General features: G+C 45.3%; 1 protein-coding gene across 1 annotated transcript in view; it reads right to left on the bottom strand.

The window, feature by feature from the left end:
• LOC146353867 (ABC-type organic anion transporter ABCA8-like) overlaps positions 1 to 5,796 on the bottom strand; it is a 129,193-nt gene extending 123,397 nt beyond the window's left edge. The window contains exons 1-2 of the mRNA XM_084837521.1: positions 5,662 to 5,796; positions 4,513 to 4,717 (exon numbers count right to left, since the gene is read on the bottom strand). Of these exons, the coding sequence (XP_084693647.1) occupies positions 4,513 to 4,717; positions 5,662 to 5,766 (310 nt within the window). The 5' untranslated portion in view covers positions 5,767 to 5,796. The remainder of the gene's footprint in view (positions 1 to 4,512; positions 4,718 to 5,661) is intronic.
• Positions 5,797 to 20,139: the final 14,343 nt, after the last annotated feature.

Raw genomic sequence — 20,139 nt, 5'->3', positions numbered from 1 at the left:
AAAAAACCCAGCTTGCCTCCAAGGAAAGATGTGATAGAGAGAGTAGCCTTGGACTGCTGATCCACCTCCCAATGCTTCAACCACAAGCCCCAATAGGCTACCCTCCAGCAGCCATGGCTCTGGCTGAGTACTGGACACAGTCCATGGAAGAAACTCTGTCACAATGGCCAGCTTGTTGAGACCCTCCCAAAGATGCTTACAGGCAGGTGGAACTTCAGGCAGCAAGGTATGTGCCCAGAGAACCAATGCCTGGGCAATAATGCAATTAGATTCAGCAGCTGTAATGACTAGAGCTGAAGCCTGATGGGCTTGACATACTGCCACCTTGTACTTCCACTTGCCCAGATCAGAAAGGGCTGTGTTACCCTAAGAACTACTTTAGAGGTGAGGGCAGCCACTAGATCATCCTCTGTGGGCATCTTCAGATGGGCCATGACCTCTATTGGAAGAAAGTATAATCTTCGTAACCAGAGACTGAGCAAACATCTGCCTGGCTGACTCCTTCCATTCAGAGTTCAGAAGCTGCAAAAAGAACTTTGGAAAGAGCTCCACAGAATCAGGTGGAGAGTCATAAGGAGAAGTTTCCTCTGCCCCTTCCTGAGCAGGATCTTCCACAGAAGACATTGCAAGTGAAGCTGGCCTAGTAGTTAGCTTTAGTATCTGGATGGCCTTGCTCAGGATAACTGGGAAATCTCCTGCTGAAGAAGTCTGTACTGTGGCCAGGATACAGTGGGTTGATCTCCCTTGACAACTCTTCTTCCTTTCCAGATTCTATGCTCCTGAGGGACCTGGACACAGGATTGCTAGGCTTTAACCCAGTGGAATTACTTCCCAGAGGTGAATTAAAAAAAAAAAAAAAAGAGGCATTGAACAAGGAAGGGGAGGGCATGGAGGGCTTTTTTGAGGAAGCATCAGCAAGACTTTCACCACTTCTGTCAGATGTAGTATCGTTACAGGAGAGAGTGTAACCCCTATGCGAAAGAAAGGGCATATTCCTTTATGCCCTTAAATGTTTACCGTGGTGCTTAACCCTCTGTTTCTCCTTAAAATAAGACAGAGGATGAGGAAGATGAGGTGGAGGTGATGCCGGATGATGAGGACTTCCTCCTCCTCTAGCTATGTTTGCATCACCTACTGTGACCACTGTGTTGTGTTGTGTGGTCAGGAATTTTCCCAGAATAGCCAGTATGTCCCCTGGGCGGGGGGGGGGGGGTCTGTGGAACAAAGCAAGGATTGTGGACCTTCTTGGATTTCCTTGGCATGGCCTGCTACAGAACATTGGAATGACCACTAGGGGTATTTCCTATCTCTGCATGAGACTCTAACATGGTGGTGGCCATGAAAAGAGAAAGCACAGTCCACTGGCTGTTTGTACTTCAGGCACTCCTCTCCCCTTTGCTAGAAGCCTCAAGAATTCCCTGATGAAGGGCCCAGTCCAGGCTTACCTGGACAGGTGTACAGGAGAAAGCTGAGGCAAGGAACACTGGGTGTTCAGGCTCCCACATTCCCTGAGGTGACCTTCACAGACCTATCCCATGGGTGGGAAACACCAAGTGTGACACAGCACCAGCTTTCTGCCCACTGAAACAGGAGGCTGTGGTAGCAAAATTGGCTGTGAGGAATACTGGAGCTAAGATGTGCTGGGTTCTCCAGTCAGCCCAACAGATTGGCGGTGGCGGCAGAAAAAAGCTTATTATGGTGCTTTTAATTTGGCCCAACGCGTTTCAGAAATATTGTTTCGGAAATATAAATACTGCCACCGCCGCCATTCCAATGAAAGAAAAAAAAAACGCCCCCGTGATAGGCTACGTGACGATTAACGTAGCCTATCACGGCTAGATTTGCAAAGTCAGCCGTGATAGGCTACGTAAATCGTCACGTAGCCTATCACGGGTGACTTAAAAAAAAAAAAGCGCGTACGGATAATGGCGGCCCCCATAGGGAGCCGCCATTCCTGTTCCTTATTTGGTTGCTGTAGTCTATGTAAAGATTTATGTAGACTACGGCGAAAATAAGGGCCCTTATTTTCGCCGTAGTCTACGTAAGCATTTACGTAGACTACAGCGACCAAATAAGGAACGCGAATGGCGGCTCCCTATGGGGGCCGCCATTAGCGTACGTGCTTTTTTTTTTTTAAAGTCACCCGTGATAGGCTACGTGACGATTAACGTAGCCTATCACGGCTGACTTTGCAGATCTAGCCATGATAGGCTACGTTAATCGTCACGTAGCCTATCACGGGGGCGTTAAAAAAAAAAAAAACTTTCGAGTTCGCGGCCGGGCGAGGCGGGAAGCCTCCTCCCCGGCCTGAATTTCGGCCGGGGCGAGGCAGGAAGCCTCTCCCCCCCGGCCTGAACTTCGCGGGGGGAGCAGTGAAGTGCCTCCCCCCCACCGCGAACAACCTTTGACGAAAGGTAAGTGACTTTCGTCCACCCCTAGCTGCCAAGACATTGAGTAATAATCCCCCAGCACCACCTTCTAGAATCGGCCATCCAATACAAGCCAAACCATTGCAATGCAGTACCTCCAACTACCAACCCAGACAGCCTATCCAGAAGGATATCGTGATCAATGGTATCAAAAGCTGCCAAGAGGTCCAAGAGAATCAACAGGATCACACTCTCCCTATCCAGCTCTCAGCAAAGGTCATCCCACAAGGTGACCAAGGCAGTTTCCATTCCAAGACCAGGCCTGAGGCCCAACTGATTATGTAGATCTATTTCAGTTTCATTCAAGAGTATCTGGAGTTGACCTGTTTGAGCACCTTGCCCAGGAAGAAGAAGTTGGCAAGGTGCTCGAATGGTGCTCGATAGTTGTTACCATATTCCAGGTCCAGGTTAGACTACCTCAGGTTAGGCTTCTAATTACCACCTCCTTCAAAGAGGCTGGTACTATCCTTTCTGTCAAGGAGGAATTTACTAGGGCTGTGCACTGCTTCGGCCTGAGGCCCGAACCCTGAGTCGAAGAGAGCTGCTTCGGGTCACTTTGAGCCCCTTCTGAAGGGAAGTGGAGGGGGCACAAAGCAACCCGGAGCAAGTCAGGGGCTCTCCAAAGGTCTCACTGCACTTTGGAGCTTCAGCACCCCCAGCGCAGCTGCAACGGCACCTCCAGGTCCTTACCTGAGCTGCCCACTTCCTTCACCGCTGCCACCTCCACTGCCACCTCCATCACCACCGCTGCCACCTTCTCCACCACTGCCACCGTCATCAATGCCACCAGATCCTGGACGTGCGCCAACTATTATTGCAGGGAGTCACCATTTTTAAAATGGCAACTTCCAGGAACTTCCAGGAGGTTGCCATTTTAAAAATGGCGAGTCCCTGCAATAACAGTCAGCACGTGTCCAGGCCTCAGGATCTGGCAGCAGTGATGATGGCAGTGGCAAAAGCAGAGAAGGTAGCAGCGAGGAGTAGGCGGCGCAGGCGGAGAAGGTGGCGGAAAAGGCAGCAGCAGCAGAGGAGGTGGCAGTGGCAATGTAAGGAGCTGGGGGGTTGCACAGGATTGTCAGAGGAGGACCCAAAGCAGGGTTCAGCATCCAAATCCCGCTTCGGGTTCAGGGCCGAGTCAGGTAGCCGCCGCCCCCCCAAATCAGCCCGAGCCGAATTGGGCCCACCTCCGAAGCCTCGAAGTGGCTTCCGAGTTGGATCAGGGGGCCCCTGAACAGCCTTATAATTTACAGCCTCCTGGACCCAGCTAGACTAGACATCCCATTTCTATTAAATGTAATAAGCTATGAAGGTAAGGGTCAAGCACACAGGTTGGCCAAGCACCTTGTTCAGGCCTCAATAACTGAAACTCAACCAATAAAACTAAACCAGTCAGTGTGCTGGACACCTCCAATGAAATTGCATTAACTGTGGTGTTCAAGTCTTGACGGATTCGAGGGACTTTATCTGCTAAGTGTCATTCAAATTTGTCACAACATACTACCAAGGGTTCCACCATCTCTCTTCCTGACCCAGATTGCAGCAAGCCATGAACGACTCAGAACAGCTCTGCTGGACAACACTGACAAGATGCAATGGTGGTGGAAAAGAACTCCCTCTTTCCCACCCTCACCACCACAGAGTGAGCTCAATAAAGAGCTCTAACCTATGTTTGATTGGACTCGGCTTGTAGCTCGAGAAGCTCACTCCGACAGCCTTTGATTCCCCCCAAAGCTAATCCTAGGACACCAACAGGAGGGTAGGAGAAGGTGAGGAAAAGGACCACTCTTCTGCAAAAACATGTCCTTTTTAACAAAACAAAAACCAGAACTACCTGGGAGCAGTGAGAGAACCCTACTCTTCTTGAAGGCAGGAGCCAGGAGTGAGGGGGGTTTCTTCCAATCAGGTGAAAGTGAGATTTTTGTTACCCTGATTTCTCAGGCTGGACTTAACCCTTTCCTGCTGGCTCCACCCATTTGCTGACTGTGAACAGTCTCCAGAGCTCAACCAAAGTGATAAGTCACATTACAAGTTAACTCCGTCTAAAGAACTAGTATGCCAAAATATTATAACAGACATTATATACCTTTCAGGACAGAGATGGTTTCTATTTTTCCCATTATTTCTCTTGCCATCTTTGTATCTGGAGTATAAACAATTTTAACCCCAGTAGTATTGAAGGAAGGATCATCAAGCTGTCCAAGAAATGCCTGAGGTATTTCAAGAGGTGGATGAAAATCTAACACATATACCATCAATACAGTGAGGAGAACCAGCCATGAGAACCATTCCTGGAGATGACAAACATGTCAGTGACAATAAAACCCAGAACAGTACACCAAAGTCTTATCCTACAATAATTGTATTGTTCAGATTATAGGCAAACAATTGAGGAGCAGCTTTGGGGGTTAGGCTGGGGGCTTAAGTGAATTGGGGGGCAGATCAGTGAAAATGGGTGCCTTGACCTGCAGAAGTACTTTCCACTAGGACAGACCCATGATTGGATACAACCCATAGTCTTCCTGATCCCTGGTGGAAGGAGGTTTTCACACACATATTCCTGGCTGCAGTGTCAAGGAACATGGTTTTCCTGTCTGATCCAATTGCCAGAACTGCATGCACGGACACCTATTAAAAAAAAACTTGAAAGGCCCACTGATCCGCTGTTCAGGAGTGAAAGAAGAGGATTCACTCCTACTGTTCTCTCTTACCCACAAAGCAGCTGATCAGAAGGGACTTTTAAAATGTTGCACTCGAGCTATCTTCATTCCGAGCCTATTTGGTGTTTCAAGTGTTTGGTGTTTCAAGATCAATTTGCTAGGCATGTGCAACCACTCACAAATTCTTTCTACCTACTCTGCCAATCAGGATAATTTAAGAGACGAATACTTTATCTTGCATGTTTATGGGAAGGTCCCTCCCTGCAGTTACATGCAGCTGGTATCAATACACACCATTTTCCTGCCACTAACATGATACAGAAAGAACTGAACAACGGAAACCAGTCCCTCTGATAATTAGTATGAACGCCTTCTCTTTCTCCTGATGTCATTCAAATAGCCATTATGATCAATAGTAAAATTGGAAAATAAACACAAGGCTAACTGTTCTTATTTCAACCTTGACAAATGATCACAACTTCAAACGTTAAAAAAAAATCAGGAGAAGAAATGCTGAACTCAAAAAAGCATTTTGCTCTTTTTTCCTTCCACCTGAATTAGCTCTTTATACTCACCTGAAAACTTTGCATTCTCATCCTCCATTTAAAAATTATGTTTTTCCACAGGAGTGCAATAGTCTGTTGATACACACTTCTGTTTCTCGGGTGTTGTTTCTGCATTTTAGGGTCTGCTTGAAATGGGAAATAAGCCTGTACAGAAATCTTTTAAAGAAGGCAAGGTGAAGCAGTGGGCAAAAGTTAAAAATTACAACACAACTCCCCTTCGTGTTTATTTGGACAATGCCCTCTGCATGTGTGTTTTCCTAAGCAGATCAATATCTGGGTATGCGATAGCAGGTGCTTGACTGACACTGTTTGGGGATGGCTCCTTTTCCTTACCATGCAGTAAAAGACTTTCAAACGAATAGGGATAAAATGACCTTCACCAGGCCTTGCAACCTAAAAGGGGAATTAGGTTTAGGGTGGCCACTTCATCATTGTTGTTCAGTCGTTAAGTCGTGTCCGACTCTTCGAGACCCCATGGACCATAGCATGCCAGGCCTTCCTGTCCTCCGCTCTCTCCCGGAGTGTGCTCAAGTTCATATTCATTGCATCGGTGATGCTATCTAGCCATCTCATCCTCTGCCGTCCCCTTCTCCTTTTGCCTTCAGTCTTTCCCAGCATCAGGGTCTTTTCCAGTGACTTTTCTCTTTGCATTATGTGGCCAAAATATTTGAGCTTCAGCTTCGGTATCTGACTGTCCTTCCAATGAGCAGTCAGGGTTGATTTCCTTTAGGATGGACTGATTGGACCTCCTTGCAGTCCCGGGGACTTGTAAGAGTCTTCTCCAGCGCCACAGTTGGATCGCATCAATTCTTCAGCGCTCAGCCTTCCTTACAGTCCAGCTCTCACAGCCATACATTACTACCGGGAAAACCATTGCTTTGATTATACGAACCTTTGTCGGCAAGGTGATGTCTCTGCTTCTCACTATGCTGTCTAGGTTTGCCATAGCTTTCCTCCCAAGGAGCAAGCGTCTTTTAATTTCATGGCTACAGCACTGTCTGCGGTGATCTTGGAGCCCAAGAGTATTGCCAAAAAAGAGGACTTTCATCAGCACAAAGGAGGACAAAAGCAGATGCCAATTCGCATAACATGTGCTTATGTAAATTTATATACAGTCAGGGCCAGAAATATTGGAACAAGGATAACTGTTTTGGCAGTTGGCCTCTGTACACCACCACATTGAAGTTGAAAGGAAACACACCCAGATGGGAGCGAAGTCAGGACTTTCAGCTGTAATTCAAGGGGTTTGACAAAAGTGGGGCACTAACCATTCAGGAAGTACAGCCAGTGGCATACACACACACCCCCATCGTTGGGGGCTCATAAGTAATGGAACAAATGACTGACAAGCAGCTGCATGGCCAGGTGTGGCCTGTTTCCTGGCTACCTCATGACCAATTAAGCAGATAAAAGGCCTGGAGGTGGTTCTGAGTGTTACATTTGCATTTGGTAGCTCTTCACTGGAACTCCAAACCTGAGGTCCAAAGAGGTGTCCATGCGAGTAAAGGAGGCCATCATTAGGTTGAGGAAACAACATAAACCCATCAGAGAGATAGCAAAAACAGTGGGAGTGGCCAATGCAACAGTTTGGAACATCCTGAAAAAGAAGGAAGTAACTGGCAGGCTCAGCAAAAGCAAAAGGCCTGGCAGACCACGGAAGACAACTAAAGTGGATGACCACAGAATTCTGCTCATGGTGAAGAGGAACCCTTTCACAACATCTAGCCAGGTCAAGAACACTCTTGAGGAGGTAGGCATGTCATTGTCAACATCTACAGTCAAGAGACGGCTTTATGAATGTAAATACAGAGGCTTCACAACAAGGTGCAAACGCTCAAGGACAGACAGGTCAGATTAGCCTTTGCCAGCAAACAGCTAAAAAAGCCTGCCCAGTTCTGGAATAAGATTCTTTGGACTGATGAAACCAAGATGAACTTGTACCAGAATGATGGGAAGAGAAAAGTATGGAGAAGGAAAGAAACAGCTCATGATCCAAAGCATACCACATCATCTGTCAAACATGGCGGAGGCAGTGTTATGGCATGGGCATGTATGGCTGCCAATGGAACCGGGTCACTGGTGTTTATTGATGACCTGACTGCTGATAAAAGCAGCAGGAGGAATTCTGAAGTGTATAGGGCTATACGTTCTGCTCAGATTCAGCCGAATGCTGCCAAACTGATAGGACGCCGCTTCATATTGCAGATGGATAATGACCTAAAACATACAGCAAAAGCTACCCAAGAGTTTCTGAAGGCAAGGAAGTGGGATGTTCTTCAATGGCCAAGTCAGTTATCTGATCTCCACCCAATAGAGCATGTTTTTCACTTACTGAAGACAAGACTGAAGGCAGAAAGACCCACAAACAAGCAGCAGCTGAAGGCATCTGCAGTAAAGGCCTGGCAAAGCATCTCGAGGGAGGAAATTCAGCATTTGGTGATGTCCATGGGTTCCAGACTTCAGGCAGCCATTGACTGCAAAAGATTTCCATCCAGGTATTAAAGGCGATCCTTAAGTTTGAAATGATGTTGGTTTGTTCCATTACTTATGAGCCACCAACGATGGGTGTGTGTGTATGCCACTGGCTGTACTTCCTGAATGGTTAGTGCCCCACTTTTGTCAAACCCCTTGAATTACAGCTGACAGTCCTGACTTCGCTCCCATCTGGGTGTGTTTCCCTTCAACTTCAATGTGGTGGTGTGCAGAGGCCAACTGCCCAGTTATCCTTATTCCAATATTTCTGGCCCTGACTGTAGGACTGCACCCTTAGAATATATTTTAAGAGACTGGTGTTTTGAAAGCTGTTACAGAAAGACATGAGGCTGTTGATCTTTGTTAAGCAAGTAAATGCACTAATGAGTTTCAGATACGTAATCAACATGTTTCTGCTGTGATATTCCATTCAGAATTTATTGGACCAATTAACAGTGCAATCCTATACTTCTCTACTCAGAGGTAAGCCCCACTGAATTCAATGGGGATTACTTCAAGGTAGGTGTGAACAGGATTGCAGTCTAAGAGGAGCTTGACATTTGTGCAACTATAGTAAATCTTCACTTCTTGTGGTGCCCCACTTACGTCAAACCCCCTGAATTACAGCTGACAGTCCTGACTTCACTCCCATCTGGGTGTGTTTCCTTTCAACTTCATTGTGGTGGTGCACAGAGGCCAACTGCCAAAACAGTTATCCTTGTTCCAATATTTCTGGCCCTGACTGTATGTGTGTGTGCAAATTTAGAAATAATAACTATAATGTCAACAGAAATACAATACATTTCACCATAGTGGAGAAGAGTGACCAGGTGGCCTGTGTGCCTGCTCAGTCTGCTGTCCAGGTGCGAAGCATTGCTGGTCAACTTCAAGGCCCCTGTGCTCCCTCCTTATGTTTTGATGACCTTTAAACTAAACTTTGATTGGAGACCTCTTCAAACAGAGGACACCTTCAGAGAGAGGACTGTCCTCTTCCAGCCCTCCAAAGAGAGGAGTGTAAAGTAAGACATCTCGCCACCCTAGAGTTCCCCATCAGCAATGTCATTCTGCCTAGCTAGGTCACAGTGTTTTGCACGTTCTTACTGCTGCTCCTGATAGCAACTTCATCTGAAGGAGAGAGCTGCAAACTTTTTATCAGACTCAGACAAAATGGCAACTTGCCATTTTTGTGTACGCTTTTGTAATCTGCTGCAGGCTAGGCTACCCAAATGTGCTGTACGTGGAGTTGCATCTGAAAAGCATTCAAAAGCTTCAGCTTCTGCAGAATGCAATGACCTACATCCTGTCCTGGAAGGGAAGTGGGAAATGCATCTCACCATTGCTCCGGGATGTGTATTTGCTCCCTTTATCTTTTGGGTACATTTCGTAGTGCTGGGTTTGCTGGTTCCTGCCATCTTCTAGCTTTGCTGGTTTCTATAGCCTATTCAGGGCTTTATTACAATCACTTACCTGAACATGCAATTGGGAAGTAGGGCTGCACCATTAGGTTACGTTGTGGAGGTGCAGAACAGCTCTGTGGACTCAGTAATGAGCTGGATGAGGGCCAAAGCTGAATTCTGAAGAGATAGAGGCACTGTGGGTTGGTGCTTCCCAGGTCCAGGAAGTTGGTGTATAACCTATTCTGGACGGGGTTGCACTTCTCTGAAGGAGCACTGCTTGGGGGTGCTTCTTGATCCAACACAGTCACTAGAGAACCAAGTGATCTCTTGTAGGATCTTTTACAAGGTTCTTCTGGTTCGTGAGCTATGACCTTTCCTGGATAGAGGTAGTCTGCCTTCAGCAAACCATGCTCTAGTAACCTCCAGGTCAGATAATGCAATGCATAATTGTAAATGCTTTGAAAAAGTACAGAATTCACCTTCTAGAAATCTGGCTGGTTTGCCTAGGTGGAGGTATATGATATCAGTTCTGAAGGAGCTAGATTGGGTGCATATTTGGCACCGAGCCCAATTCAAAATGCTGGTGCTTGCTTCTAATGCCCTAAACAGCTTGGGGCCCAAATATCTGAAGGGCTGCCTGCTCCCACACCAACCTGCCCACGCATTAGGATTATCAGAGGAGGCCCTTCTCTGTGTGCCTTCTATAAGAGAGGCTCCTCTATCCTCTACAAAAGACAGGGCCTTCTATGCGGTGGTGCTCCAACTTTGGAATGCCCTTCCATGGGAGCTATACCTGGCAACAACATGGTATTGTTTTCAGCAGTGGGTTAAAACCCTTTTATCTGGACAGGCATTTTTTAATTTTAATTTTATGTTTTAATTTTGTATTTTTAAGCTTGTTGATATAGTTATAAGCATCTCAATTTTACGGTTTGTTAGGTTTTAGGGTTTTTTTCCTATTGAATTTTTAATTTCAAATCCTCTTTGGGGTGAAGGTGCAGTTGTTGTTCAGTTGTTAAGTCATGTCCGACTCTTCATGACCCCATGGACCATAGCACGCCAAGCCTTCCTGTCCTGCGCTCTCTCCCGGAGTGTGCTCAAATTCATATTCATTTTAAAATAAAATAAAAATAATAAGAATTTTAATGCATTTCAGACATTGCTGAAATACATAAAATGGAAGCTTAGTTTTAACACACAATTAAACTGCAGACTTACAGGATTGCAAATGGGTCTGAATTCAAACAAATCTCTCAAACTTTAATTATCACTGGTTCAGCTGATATGGATCCAAGTAACTGGGTGGTGAAAGCCATAGGTTATTTCTCACCAGTCCTCAAACACAACAGAATAGTTAGCACTCGATGCAGCATAATTGTGAAGAGAATGGGATTGTGAGGAGCTCCACAAGGATCTCTCCAAACTGGGAGGATGGAATCTAAATGGCAAATGCAGTTCAATGTAAGCAAGTGTAAAGTGATGCATGTTGGGACAAAAAAATCCCAACTTCAAGTATAGCCTGATGGGATCTGAGCTAGCAGTGACCAACCAGGAAAGAGATCTTGGGGTTGTGGTGGGCAGCTCAATGAAGATGTCAACCCAGTGTGCAGCTGCTGTAAAAAAGGCAAACTCCATGTTAGGCATAAGAACAGGAATTGAGAATAAAACTGACAATATCATCGTGCCCCTATACAAATCTATGGTGCAATCACACTTGGAATATTGCATACAGTTCTGGTCACCACACCAAAAAAATATTGTAGAGCTGGAAGAAATGCAGAAAAGGGCAGCTCAGATGATCATGGGGCTGGAGCATCTCCCCTATGAGAGAAGGTTACAACAGCTGGGCTTGTTTAGCTTGGAAAAAAGGAGGGTAAGGGGAGACATGATAGAGGTGTACAAAATTATGCATGGTATGGACAGTGTGGATAGGGAGGCATTTTTCTCCCCCTCTCAAAATGCTAGAACCCGGGGTCATCCCATGAAGCTGATTGGTGGATGATTCAGGACAGATAAAAGGAAGCACTTCTTCACCCAACACATAGTTAAACTATGGAATTTGCTACCACAGGGTGTAGCGATGACCACCAATTTGGATGGCTTTAAAAGGAGGTTGGACAAATTCCTGGAGGAAAAGGCTATCAGTGGCTACTAGTCCTGATGGCTATGTGCTACCTCCAGAGCTAGAGGCAGTGAGCTGGGGAACATGGGTGGGAGGGTGCTGTTGCACTCATGCCCTGCTTGTGGGTTCCTGGTCAACAGCTGGTTGGCCACTGTGTGAACAGAATGCTGAACTAGATGGACTTTTGGTCTGATCCAGCATGTCCCTTCTTATGTTCTAATAGTTTGAAGGAGAAAGCAAAGCATCTGCTGTTTGACATTCCTCGCCAGTGGCATTTTCACATCTCTAAGTGGAGCTCGATTCTGTCCTTTTAAGTGTTCCAGTGCATTTAGTGCCTGTGCCTTACATTCTATTCCTTACTGCCCCCCCTTTTCTCCTCCACACCTGCCGTGGGCTTGAGTGTTAGCCAATAGAGGGAAGCAGAGGCGGGATGTGGAGGAGGAGCATGGTGGGAGGCCCAATGGTTGCACAATCTCCAGCTGTCTTGGAATATTTAAAGGGATAGGAGTGGTCTCTGCTTTGTGATCTGGCAATTGCCTCCCTAGGTGACAAACTATTCATACTATATGCTGGCCAGCTATATGAATTATTACATAGACAGAGAGACAGACAGCTCTACCAAATGTCCTTCCAATGGTAATTCACCTGCTGATTCCATCAAGGACTACAGTGGCATGTGTCCTTCTTTACAGAGGACAGCCCTCTCTTTCAAGGTGTTGTCTGTTTTAAGGGCCATCCAGCTCAAGTCCAGTGGAAAGATAAAGGCCTAGAAGAAGGGAGAGCAGGGAGGGGCCTTGACGTTGCCAGTGAACAGTCAGCACCTGGACAGACCAGTGAGCAGGCACACGGGTCACAGACCTCCCCCTATGGAGAGCTGTATTGTATTTCTTTTTAAATTACTTACTTCTAAATTAGCATTTAATAGCTCTGCATTGGCATATGCAAATTTTATTAAAATCTGTATCTTGATTTCTCTTCTTTTTTGGCAATATATATATATATATGTGTGTGTGTGTGTGTGTGTGTGTGTTCGTTCAGTGAGATTTCTCCCAAGTAAGAGTGCATAGGATTTGTCTAAGGCTTTAATTCTATATAAATATGCCTAGCAGTAAGCTTCATTCAACTCAGTGACCTGGTTCACACCATCACTGCAGCCTGTGGACACTAGATTGGCTATCAAAGCTGCCACCGTGCCTTCTTGTTAGCTGCAAACTTGGCAAGGGTGGGTTGTTGGGGTGGTTGACAAGCTACCCAGAACCCATGGGCTGTATTAGGGTTGCAAGTGGCTTGTCAACCACCCCAACAACCCACCCTTGCCAGGTTTGCACATAAGGAGAAGTCACAGCACACACCCAAATATACATGCACACTAGGCTAGAGAGATTTACTTCCGAGTACACAGGCTTAGTTAATGTACTGTCAATCCACAAATGAGTCAAGTAAGTCTGATTGAGTCTAGTTACCTCAGTCTTCCTCAACCTGGAGCCAAGATGTGCTGGGTCCTCCAGTCAGCCCAGCTGATTGGCGGTGGTGGCGGTGGCAGCGGCAGGTCAGGAGTGATTACCAGGGCTATGTAGTGCCAAGTCCTCCCACCTGACCTGATAACAGAAACAATTGGTGATAGAGAGCAGGGTGGGCCAGAAAAACATCCCGTCCCCTCAAACTGAAAAAAACTACAATGGGGGAAACTGCCGGGGCTGAGCGTGCCCAGTTGCCTCACAAAAAAACAAGCACCACCAGTCACACCATGACGGAGACTGGCAGGGCTTAATTAATTTATTACATTTCTATACCACCAAATCACCAAAGCTCTCTGGGTGGTTCACAACAATTAAAGGATGAAAAGAGGAGGGGAGGCATGTGTGCAGAAAAAACAAAGGAGAAAAGAAAAAGGAGAAATCCCAGGTGCCTATAGAAAAAAGCTTATTATGGTGCTTTTAAGTTGGCCCAACGCGTTTCGGAAATATTGATTGCCTTCTTCAGGGGCTACAATAAAAATATATACATACATCAACTTGGTCATTTTATGTTACTCCAGACAATATGAAAACATCTCAGACACACCTAAAATAAATGATTACTATAACGTTATAGAAATGTAACAGCCAATTTTATCCTATACACAATTAATACTTCTGACATTCATATAAAAATCAGGAAACCATTACTTTTCCACATATTAAAACCAACAAGGCAAAAAATAAGAACAAAGTGCAAAGATTTGTTATTGTCTGTCTACATTTTAAAAAAAGCTTCAAATGACAACATCAGGATTACTCTAACTGCAATAATTATCAATAAAAAAACAACACATCAGTACTGTTTATATTATTAAAGAACCTTCCTCACATAAAAACAGACCAATCACTTGTCCACCTTATATCGCACACTTGAAACTGACCAGCACCTTTTGTATAAACATATTAACAGCAAATTATGTAGGTTTTGTTGAACTACCCTTATAACAAGGTGGGCTTCATGAAGTAAGTTTGTAGTAATGAAAGTGTACCATTTGTAAATAGCTCTCAAAACTGGCATCCCTAAAGCATACGCTTGAGAGAATTTCATAGAAAAAGCCTAAACTATAATTCTCTTATACGATGCCATCATTTCATGAGACAATCAGATAAATTAAAGTCCTCACATCATCTTATTTTGCAGAAATACTTTTGTTACAACAGGCATTTGTTCTCCTGTGAAAATCTATTATTCTTCAAAATTGCCTTAGACTGTTAAGAAACTTTGTTTGAATGACCAGGAAGACAAATAGGAAAGGCAATGGAGATTAGGAATGCCCATATTACAAAATTGTTTTCATAGACAACCTAACTATGCTCCCTTACTTCTTGTGCCAAATGCAAGCAAATCGTAGACTCACCAAAAAATGGTATAATCTTATACGAGCTATAGTTTCCCCCAAGAAAGTTATTTGCTTAGCTCCCACACCCTCACCTTATCTTGTAGTCAATATACTAAGACAGACAACCCACATCTGTTTGTATTAGCAGAAAGTGTCCCAGGGGCTGGCTTAAGTCATTTGGATAGAATGCCCTTAATTGGCTACACTGGCCTAAAACACTGGTGTTACGTAAGGAGAACAAAAACCCTTCTCTGCCTGTCCTGATCCTGAAAAAACTAGGATTGTTCTCACCTTCACAACAATGGTAAATAATCAACATCTTCATTTAATCCTATGGGAGAAACGCTACCAAGCTTTAAAATCCAAAACATTTCTCTTCTGAGGAGCAATTTGTTATTAGATCCATGCAGTTTTTCTATTACCCAAGAGGTGAGCACCTCCCACAACTCCTGTGATGGCTGGTGATGTTGGGAGCTGTAGTCCAACACATCCAGAGGGTGCTGGTTTGGGGAAGGCAACGTTACATGGCTATGTGCTTACATCCAAATGGGTATGTACTGTAAAATCAAATATAATTTGAAATCCAAATACACTGAGTAAATGGGTTTCAACTGAAGCAGTAGCTGAGGTTTGCTTTGTTGTTGTTCAGTCGTTCAGTCGTGTCCGACTCTTCGTGACCCCATGGACCATAGCACGCCAGGCCTTCCTGTCCTGCGCTCTCTCCCGGAGCGTGCTCAAGTTCATATTCATTGCATCCGTGATGCTATCTAGCCATCTCATCCTCTGCCGTCCCCTTCTCCTTTTGCCTTCAGTCTTTCCCAGCATCAGGGTCTTTTCCAGAGAGTTTTCTCTTCGCATTAGGTGGCCAAAATATTGGAGCTTCAGCTTCATTATCTGTCCTTCCAATGAGCACTCAGGGTTCATTTCCTTTAGGATGGACTGATTTGACCTCCTTGCAGTCCAGGGGACTCGTAGGAGTCTTCTCCAGCACCACAGTTCGAAAGCATCAATTCTTCGGCGCTCAGCCTTCCTTATAGTCCAGCTCTCACAGCCATACATTACTACTGGGAAAACCATAGCTTTGATTAGACGGACCTTTGTCGGCAAGGTGATGTCTCTGCTTCTTACTATGCTGTCTAGGTTTGCCATAGCTTTCCTCCCAAGGAGCAAGCGTCTTTTAATTTCATGGCTACAGTCACCGTCTGCGGTGATCTTGGAGCCCAAGAAAGTAAAATCTGTCACTGCTTCCATTTCTTCCCCTTCTATATGCCAGGAAGTGATGGGGCCAGATGCCATGATCTTAGTTTTTTTAATGTTGAGTTTCAAACCAGCTTTTGCACTCTCCTCTTTCACCCTCAACAAGAGGCTCTTGAGATCCTCTTCGCTTTCTGCCATTAGGGTGGTATCGTCTGCGTATCTGAGGTTGTTGATAATTCTCCCGGCAATCTTAATTCCGACCTCTGATTCATCCAACCCGGCATTTCTCATAATGTACTCTGCATATAAGTTAAATAAGCAGGGTGACAATATGCAGCCTTGTCGTACTCCTTTCCCAATTTTGAACCACTCGGTTGTTCCATCTCTGGTTCTTACTGTTGCTTCTTGACCCTCGTACAGGTTTCTCAGGAGACAGGTAAGGTGGTCTTGTACTCCCATCACTTTAAGAATTTGCCGCAGTTTGTTGTGATCCACACAATCAAAGGCTTTAGCATAGTCAATGAAGCAGAAATAGACGTTTTTCTGGAATTCTCTTGCTTTCTCCATGATGCAGCGAATGTTGGCGATTTGATCTCTAGCTCCTCTGCCTCTTCGGAACCCAGCTTGTACTTCCGGTAGTTCTCGGTTCACATACTGCTGAAGCCTAGCTTGTAGGATTTTGAGCATCACCTTGCTGGCATGTGAAATGAGCGCAATTGTGCAGTAGTTTGAACACTCTTTGGCATTGCCCTTCTTTGGAATTGGAATGTAAACTGACCTTTTCCAGTCTTGTGGCCACTGTTGAGTGTTCCAGATTTGTTGGCATATTGAATGCAGCACTTTAACAGCATCATCTTTTAGGATTTTAAATAGCTCAGCTGGAATACTGTCATCTCCGCTAGCTTTGTTGTTACTAATGCTTCCTAAGGCCCACTTGACTTCACTCTCGAGGATGTCCGGCTCAAGTTCAGTGACCGCACTATCATGGCTATCAGGGACATTCAGATCTTTCCTGTATAGTTCTTCTGTGTATTCTTGCCACCTCTTCTTAATCTCATCTGCTTCTGTTAGGTCCCTGCCTTCTTTGTCCTTTATATGCCCGTCTTTGCACAAAACGTTCCCTTGAGATCTCCAATTTTCTTGAAGAGATCTCTCGTCTTTCCCATTCTGTTGTTTTCCTCAATTTCTTTGCATTGTTCATTTAAGAAGGCCTTCTTGTCTCTCCTTGCTATTCTCTGGAACTCTGCATTCAGTTGGGTATATCTTCCCCTTTCTCCCTTGCTTTTCGCTTCCCTTCTTTCCTCAGCTACTTGTAAAGCCTCATCAGACAGCCACTTGGCTTTCTTGCATTTCTTTTTCTTTGGGACGGATTTCGTTGCTGCCTCCTGAACAATGTTACGGACCTCCGTCCATAGTTCCTCAGGCACTCTGTCTATCAGGTCTAATCCCTGAAATCTATTCCTCACCTCCACTGTATATTCATCAGGGATATGATTTAGGTCATACCTGAACGGTTTAGTGGTTTTCCCGACGTTCTTCAATTTAAGCCAAAATTTTGCAAGAAGCAGCTCATGATCTGAGCCACAGTCAGCTCCAGGTCTTGTTTTTACTGACTGTATGGAGCTTCTCCATCTATGGCTGCAAAGGACATAATCAATCTGATTTCGATATTGACCATCTGGTGACGTCCATGTGTAGAGTCGCCTCTTGTGCTGTTGGAAAAGAGTGTTTGCTATAATCAGCATGTTCTCTTGGCAAAACTCTATTAGCTTTTGTCCTGCTTCATTTTGTACACCAAGGCCATGCCTGCCTGTTATCCCGGTGATTTCTTGACTTCCTACTTTAGCATTCCAATCCCCTGTGATGAAGAAGACATCTTTTTTTGGTGTTAGTTCTAGAAGGTGTTGTAGGTCTTCATAGAACCGATCAACCTCAGCTTCTTCGGCCTCAGTGGTTGGGGCATAGACTTGAATTACTGTGATGTTGAATGGTTTGCCTTGGATTCGTACTGAGATCATTCTATCATTTTTAAGATTGTACCCCAGTACTGCTTTTCCCACCCTTTTGTTGACTATGAGTGCTACTCCATTTCTTCTAAGGGATTCTTGCCCACAATAGTAGATATGATGGTCACCTGAATTAAATTCGCCCATGCCTGTCCATTTTAGTTTGCTGATTCCCAAGATGTCGATGTTCAATCTTGCCATCTCATGTTTGACCACCTCCAGCTTACCTTGATTCATTGATCTGACATTCCAGGTTCCTAAACAATATTGTTCTTTACAGCATCGGATTTTCTTTTCACCACCAGACACATCCACAGCTGAGTGTCCTTTCGGGTTTGGCCCAGCCGCTTCACTCTTTCTGGCGCTACTTGGAAATACCCTCTGCTCTTCCCCAGTAGCATATTGGACACCTTCCGACCTGAGGGGCTCATCTTCCGGCGTCATCTCTTTTAGCCTTGTGATACGTTCCATGGGGTTTTCTTGGCAAGAATACTGGAGTGGGTTGCCATTTCCTTCTCCAGTGGACCACATTTTGTCAGAACTCTCTGCCATGACCTGTCCGTCTTGGGTGGCCCTGCACGGCATAGCTTATGGCTTCACTGAGTTACGCAAGCCCCTTCGCCACAACAAGGCAGTGATCCATGAAGGGGGAGGTTTGCTTTAATGCTCCCCAAAAGGCTAGGCTGATGCAGTGTCAGGGAGTGCTTCCAGGCAGAGAGCTCCTAGCGCTACCAGTCAAAAGGTGTTGTGCAGCTATTCTGTCTTTCCCCTTTTAACTGATTTTTTGTGGTAAGAAAAAAGATGGAAGAAAGCTGTGGGGCACCACAGGAGGTTTGCAAATAGAAGACAGCATCATCTGGACTCCCATAAAATTCCATGAATGAGGCAGGGCAATTGCACAATAAAAGCCTCATCTGGAAGCACGCAACTATTACTGATGAGAAAATAGCTTGAGAGGGAAGCAGAAAAGGAACATGAAAGGCTTACCTGGCTGAAGCCATCCGTTTCAGCTAGAAGTTCAGCATAGAATTAAAAGATAGCTGCATAAGAATGGCGGTGTCGTTTCTTTGTCTGGACTATGACTTTTAATGTTTTCAGCAGCTTTTTCTGCTTCTTTGTGTGTTTCTTCTTTCAAGCCATTCATGCAACCAAAAAAGCCACACTATTTCATAAGCCCTTTATTATTTTTGTTTTCCCAGTATTTGCTCCCCTCCCAAACCTTACCCTCAAGACAGCTCAACAGATTTCTTTATTGAATGTTTAAACAGTATTCATGCAGCTGGACAACTGAAGAACTATGCTCCAGAGTTTGGGAGAATCAAACAGCTTTTGAAATAGAGAAAATATTCTTCTGCATCAAATTGAAAATGACAGTGATTTTTTCTATGGTAGGATGAGAGGCGGGGGGCCAATTAAGATGGCCCATCCCAGGAGATGGATGTAAGCAAATGGTTTTTTGATGGCTCTTGGGGATTTCCCTGTCACCTTCCCTGTCACCTATCAAAGCCCTGGTTGATGTGTGGAATAGAGAAATAGCCTGGGTGGTTGACCTGATAGCTCCTGAGCATCTTCTCCCATAGCGTAGAGCCCACTAAGGCTCCTGGCTTTCCAGGGCACTGCGAGCAATGAAATGAGTGGGGCATCTGTTAGAGCAACGTTGGTGGAAATGAATGAGCCCGATCCAACATGGGCTAGAGCTCATGTGAAAGCCTACTCTGTTGCAATGAGGGCAGCAAAGAAAGTGCACTTCACCACCATCGTTGCATCTGCACAGAGTCAACCAGCTGCACTTCTTTGAGTGAGCAGAGGCCAGTTATGCTCTGGCCCACAAGAAAAGGAGGTGGACAACTCGATAGCCTACAGTAATCAATTTGCACAACAATTTGCAGATAAAATTGATCATATCCATGATGATGTGAATGCCATAGTTGATGCAGGTATGGTGGATGTAACTTTGGCTCCTGTTTGTCCAGTTTCAATGGATACTTTTCCGTTTGTACAGCCCAAGGATGTGTACATGACCCTTGGAGAAGTGAGGCCTACCACTTGTGTGCTGGACCCTTGCCCTTCCTGGCTTATCAAAGCAGCTGGGGGATGGGGACTGGCTGAGTAGGTAAGGGCAGTGGTGAATGCCTCTTTACTGCAAGGTATGGTAAGGGTTCCATCTTGCCTAAAGGATGCAGTGGTAAGATAAGACACTTTTTTTAAGACCTTAAAAAAAAAAAACCCACCCTCCCTGAACCCCACTGTATTGGATAATTTCCAGCCAGTCTCTAATATCCCATTCTTGGGCAAGGTACTGGAGTGTGTGGTGGCTTCTCAGCTCCAGGGATTTCTGGATGATGCAGATTATCTCGATCCATTTCAATCTGGCTTCAGGGCTGCTTATGGGACAGAGACTGCTTTGGTCGCCAGAGGGCGCAATCCTAGGTA

This window comes from Heloderma suspectum, chromosome 2, assembly GCF_057233095.1.
Source record: "Heloderma suspectum isolate Gila_16-S chromosome 2, 16-S_ref, whole genome shotgun sequence".
Lineage (NCBI taxonomy): Eukaryota > Metazoa > Chordata > Lepidosauria > Squamata > Helodermatidae > Heloderma > Heloderma suspectum.
Note: the sequence above shows the minus strand (reverse complement) of the source record. Positions and strands in the feature narration are given on the sequence as shown.